At 41.7% G+C, this 6,000-nt stretch overlaps 1 protein-coding gene across 1 annotated transcript in view; it reads right to left on the reverse strand.

The window, feature by feature from the left end:
- Positions 1-4,795, reverse strand: part of LOC121376905 (prolyl endopeptidase-like) — a 43,527-nt gene extending 38,732 nt beyond the window's left edge. Inside the window, exon 1 of the mRNA XM_041504691.1 lies at positions 4,689-4,795. Coding sequence (XP_041360625.1) covers positions 4,689-4,757 — 69 coding nt within the window. The 5' untranslated portion in view covers positions 4,758-4,795. The remainder of the gene's footprint in view (positions 1-4,688) is intronic.
- Positions 4,796-6,000: the final 1,205 nt, after the last annotated feature.

The raw sequence follows: 6,000 nt of genomic DNA on the forward strand, positions 1-6,000 counted from the left end.
AAAACAAAATGGGAACAGGCATGTTAGGTTTTAACATTGGTCAAAGAAAGAAAGAAAGAAATGTTTTATTTAACTAAGCACTCAACACATTTTATTTACGGTTATATGACGTCAGACATATGGTTAAGGACCACACAGACTTTGAGAGGAAACCTTCTTTCGCCACTACATGGGCTACTCTTCCGATTAGCAGCAAGGTATCTTTTATTTGCGTTTCCAACAGGCAGGATAGCACAAACCATGGCCTTTGTTGAACCAGTTATGGATCACTGGTCGGTGCAAGTGGTTTACACCTACCCACTGAGCCTTGCGGAGCACTCACTCAGGGTTTGGAGTCGGTATCTGGATTAAAAATCCCCATGCCTCGGCTGGGATCCGAACCCAGTACCTACCAGTCTGTAGACCGATGGCCTACCACGACACCACCGAGGCCGGTCTAACATTAATCATAACAATTATGTAGTTTCCGCCAGGTAGATTGGCTTTTATAGTGCCACTTCATTGTTTGTCAATACTAACAACATCTCCAACTTTAAAAGCAGCTGTTTGTTTGTAAACAATTTTAACAGGTGAAAGTACATGTATGTAGTTCTAAGTCATCAGTATGTAGTTTGCATATTAATGTAATTTGCATAGTTATGTAATAAAAAATTGCATAGTTATATATCTCCAAATTTATTATTTATAATGTTATGGGTGTATACAATGCTCTACAAAGTAGCTTTTGTTTTCTTTTTTCTTCTTTTTGTAAACACACACAAGCATTTGCACATACACAAGCATTTGCACATAAGATTAAGAAAACAAAACAAAAATATAATAAAAAAAACAACCTCGGCCAAAATCATCAAACACAATATTGGGGGAGGGGGTGAACTGACAAATAGTTGGGTGTAAAGTAACAATTCGTTGGGGGTGAACTGACACTTGGGGTGAATTGGTCAAAGTGGGCCCTAAGGGCGAACAGACTTCTGTCACTTCAATCATCAATGTAGTGCAGGGCGCACATCAAATCAACATTTGTTTTTAAATGTGCAGGGCGAGTTGCTGCCCTCTGTTTAGCAAATTTAAAATGGCGAGGAAAGTTTTGAAGGTTGTTGTTGGAAGATTTATTTTGTTAATAATGATGCAAGTACTTCAACTGGGATTTAGTAAGTACGGTAGGTTATACATTTTTGGTTTGTGTCCATTTGTTGCACTATTTAGTATTTTATATGAGAAACGGTTGAAACATATGATACCACGCGTTTTGAATACCAGCTATATATATTGGGTAATGTAACAATTTTCGGACACTTAAAGAACCACACTTTCTTTCTACATCCGTTCGGACTAGCTTCAATGATAAGTTGGGCAACTTGAGTTGGGGGTGAAAACTTTTGGTATCTCAAAAGTCTACATCTGATGGGTCAGATGGACATCCTGGTATCAGGTCGTTTCGTAACCATACCGTTTCGTACCCAAAAGCATACCAGTTCGTACCCAAAGGCATACCAGTTTGTAACCAGAGGAACATCGGCATACCAGTTCGTACCCACATTTGTACATGTTATTTAATGAAAAACAAAACAACAAAAATCCAAGCCAACTGCATTTTAATAATTAGCGATTTGAAATTGTCACGAAGAATCATGTCAAGCGAAGTCAGCTTATTTGTTGATATATTTCAAACACATAACATTTTTCTTTTTACATGACAAAAAACATTTTATGTATAAACATAATAATATTTACAAACATAGTAATATTAACATAATTATATATAGAGATATTGAAACCCAGTACATTCATACAATTGTATTTATGGTAACGGTAAATGTGAAATTAATAAAAACTTATATGTTGGTATATTTCTCAAAACTTTCAAAATGTGACTTATTCCCTATTTAGCACCGAGTCCTTCAATTATTGACAGGTGAAAGTAGCATTATGAACTTTTAAATTTGCATATGACATGAAATTTTTTAAGGATCCCTTTTTGGTCAATTGGGAAAAAATAACGTTTCAAATACAAATACAAAATCTCATAATTCCGTAATTGCGTAATTCTCGAATGGCCCCGTTATTCAGTAAATGTTAATGTTTGACCGGATCAACTTTATTAAGTTTCAATATCTATAATACGCAATCTAATAATCTATACCAAACATGATTATAAAAAAACATAATAATAATAAAATATTTGACAAAAAAAATTACAAAACATGTAGGCCTACCATGTCACCACTGCACGTGCGTTGTCTGCACGTGCAACATGAACACCGACAGTATAAAAGTGCAGGGTGTTCGCTTGCCTGGCCTCTGTATCTGGCCGACAGTTGACAATCCAGGACATGCCACGTCTCAGTGAACCGCAGAGAAACAATGCCATCGGCCGACTAGACGCAGGCAAATCCAGAACGGCCGTTGCCAGGGCATTCCAGGTGTCCCCAAGCACCATCTCCAGACTGTGGGACCGTTACCAGCAACATGGATCAACACGTGACCTCCCTAGATCCGGTCGACCACGGGTCACTACCCCCGGGCAGGACCGCTACATCCGGGTACGCCACCTTCGGGAACGATTGACTACTGCCACCTCCACAGCAATACCAGGTTTGCGCAGGATACCAGACCGTACGGAACCGCCTACGTGAGGTAGGAATTCGTGCCAGACGTCCAGTTCGAGGTGTCATCTTAACACCACAACACCGTCGACTCCGACTGCAGTGGTGCCAGATTCATCGACAATGGCCTCAACTGCGATGGAGACAGGTGTGGTTCAGTGACGAGTCCCGATTTCTGCTCCGACGTCATGATGGAAGATGTCACGTGTATAGGCGTCGTGGTGAACGTTATGCGGCAAACTGCGTGCAGGAAGTGGACAGATTCGGCAGGGGCAGTGTCATGTTGTGGGCAGCCATCTCACACACTGGCAGAACTGACCTGGTCCACGTGCAGGGCAACCTGAATGCACAGGGCTACATTGACCAGATCCTCCGGCCACACATCGTTCCAGTTATGGTCAACGCCAACGCAGTGTTCCAACATGACAACGCCAGGCCTCACACAGCACGTCTCACAACGGCTTTCCTACAGAACAACAACATTAATGTCCTTCCTTGGCCATCGATATCACTGGATTTGAACCCAATTGAGCATCTATGGGACGAGTTGGACCGACGCCTCTGACAGCGACAACCACAGCCCCAGACCAAGCTGGCAGCAGCCTTGCAGGCCGAGTGGGCCACCATCCCCTGGGTCGTCATCCGTACTCTGGTTGCTTCAATGGGCAGGCGGTGCCAGGCAGTTGTCAACACACGCGGAGGCCACACCCGGTATTGACTCCAGATGACTTTGACCTTGGTGGTGTGCCCTATCACTTACTCACAATGGACTAGAGTGAATTGTGAACAATCCTGCAACATTTGGTAATTATCGGACTCACCATTCAATAATTAAATCAATTCTCCAAATGTTACGACAATGTGGTTTTTGCGTTTCTTCTTTTGAAGAGTATATATACACACACATATACATATATATATACTGAAACAAAGGCAGGCACACATTTACCCTCTGCACCAAAGTAAATACTAAACACACGGAGGGGGGAGGGGGGGACGACCTATATTTTCTTACTGCAGGCCTGCTACAGACACATTTACCTCCAAAAAAATATATATTAAAGTTTAAACAAGAATTTAGGCCTATATTATTATTATTATTATATGTGTGTAATTTAGCAGTATAAACTTTTATTTTAAAATTAAAAAATAAATAAATAAGATGTAGTAGCTGTGGTATGGCAAAATAAATACAAGTATAGATAATATCCAAGCAACTAAGATTAAATGAAAAATAAAGACCACACAAATTTAATGATAAAGGAATATGCTCTTTATTCAAGAACTGGATGCATCGTTTTGTTGGGGGGGGGGGGGATGTCATGGAAGACGATGGAATTGTGTATTTTATTTACAGTATAATGTGGGATTTTTTATCACTGCACATGCTTTAACCATTTTGTTTGCTAAATTAATCTCTGTTGGTGTCAACAAGCAACAACATTAAAGTCAACGTAGTCACATTCTGTGAGGGAAGCCATGGAATTCCATCAGGTTTGTCGTTTTAATGACCCTACCCACAAACGGCGCCTAGTCTCTTCTTTTGGAAATTTGTAAAACGATATTTTTTTTAACATCATGTTATGGTTTATGCAGCCAACTGCACAACATGTGTTAGGCATCGTGACCGTTAACTGTTGTAAATGATCGACCAAAGTTCCCTCATTTCACTATGAAACCATACGTAACTAAAGAGAAGCTTCACCGCGTCACGTGATAAACAATGGCGGCCAGGAGTCGAAGTACCCGTATGTTCGGTTCCGAGAATGCTAGTGGTTACGAAACGGTATAGTATGAACGGGGGAAAAATATCCGCCCGGTCCCCCCTTCCTCTAACCCTAACCCTAACCCTAACCTTAACTCCAACCCTTACCCTAACCCTAACCCTAACCCTCAACCCTAACTAAAAATAATAATGGAGGGGACCGGGCGGATATTATACCTGAACGGGTTTGGGTACGAAACGCCTAGAAACCGGACATCCTGACCAACGCCTCATGTGCTTTCAATCGTAATATAAACTGTATAGTCAAGGAACCTATGTATTAAAGACATGCATTTAATGAGAACGTTTTTTGTCACCTTCGTTCCGTGAAAATCTTCTGAGACCGATTCATCTCGTCTAGCGTTTGGATAATGAAACTTGACCATTTTGTTTATGGCGATACAAGAGTTATCTGCTGCATCACCTTTCCGGTTTCCGTTTCCGTAAAATAAAATGGCTATATGCACGACAGTCGTGTACACATTTTCAGCATCATGTACACTATATAAACGACGTACCAGCCTTCATTAAATGCTTGCGCTACAGCAGCTTGTTCTGAACGTGCGTGTTAAACTTCTTGTTCTTGACCTTCATTAAAAGTGCTTTTTTTTACTTAATGATTTTATTTGTTTAAATATTTTAGCTTGATTAGACATAGGGTAATTAAGGATTGTCTGCTATTTCTTGTACGTTCATCGCGAGGTATGAACGAATAAAATCATCCGCAAACTGTGTGAATCTCTCAAGCTGACGATTTTAAATCTGAAGCTGATCTTGGGTGATCCATGCTCCTCGACGGGCGCCAAGATCTCGATTTGCCCCATATGTATACTTTCGCGATCGGATTCGGATCTGGGGATCGTGCGTGAATTAGACCGACCGTTTACTGCTGTTAACCGTGAGATCACTCATGAGGATGATCAACTTCATGTTGGAATACACCTCAGCTATCTGGACTGTCTGTTCAGGACAAAGGGTTAGTGAGTGAGAGAGAGAGAGAGAGAGAGAGAGAGAGAGAGAGAGAGAGAGAGAGAGAGAGAGAGAGAGAGAGAGAGAGAGAGAGAGGGTGGAGAAAGAGAGAGAGACACACACACACACACACACACACACACACACACACGTCCCATCCTTTGAATCGTTACAGTACTCTCTGGATGGAAGCCGGTACCGGGAGGCAAACCCAGTATAGTAGGCCTACTAGCCATAAGTCCAATGGTTTAACCACTACACCACCAAGGTCGGTTAGATCAGTCATAAGGATAAAATGTAAAACGATTATACACACATAGAGACTGTCTCTCTTGAGGTGAAGTGTGGACGATCTGGGGCTATGTCATATTCCAGTCGTTGTGCGTCTTCTCATAAATGTGCAGACTGGTTTTCCCCATCTATGCATGTATAACAATAATATGCCACCACATTTGTTGTGCAACATTTGGCCAATATGAACGTGCCCTCTGACTCAGAGTTCTTGTCCTTGGCATGCTAGATGCGGGACGTAGACCATTTGTAAAGCGCTCGCTTGATGCGCGGTCGGTTTGGGATCGATTCCCGTCGGTGGGCTCATTGGGGCTATTTCTCGTTCCAGCCAGTGCACCACGACTAGTTTATCAAAGGCCGAGGTATGTG

This window comes from Gigantopelta aegis, chromosome 7, assembly GCF_016097555.1.
Source record: "Gigantopelta aegis isolate Gae_Host chromosome 7, Gae_host_genome, whole genome shotgun sequence".
Lineage (NCBI taxonomy): Eukaryota > Metazoa > Mollusca > Gastropoda > Neomphalida > Peltospiridae > Gigantopelta > Gigantopelta aegis.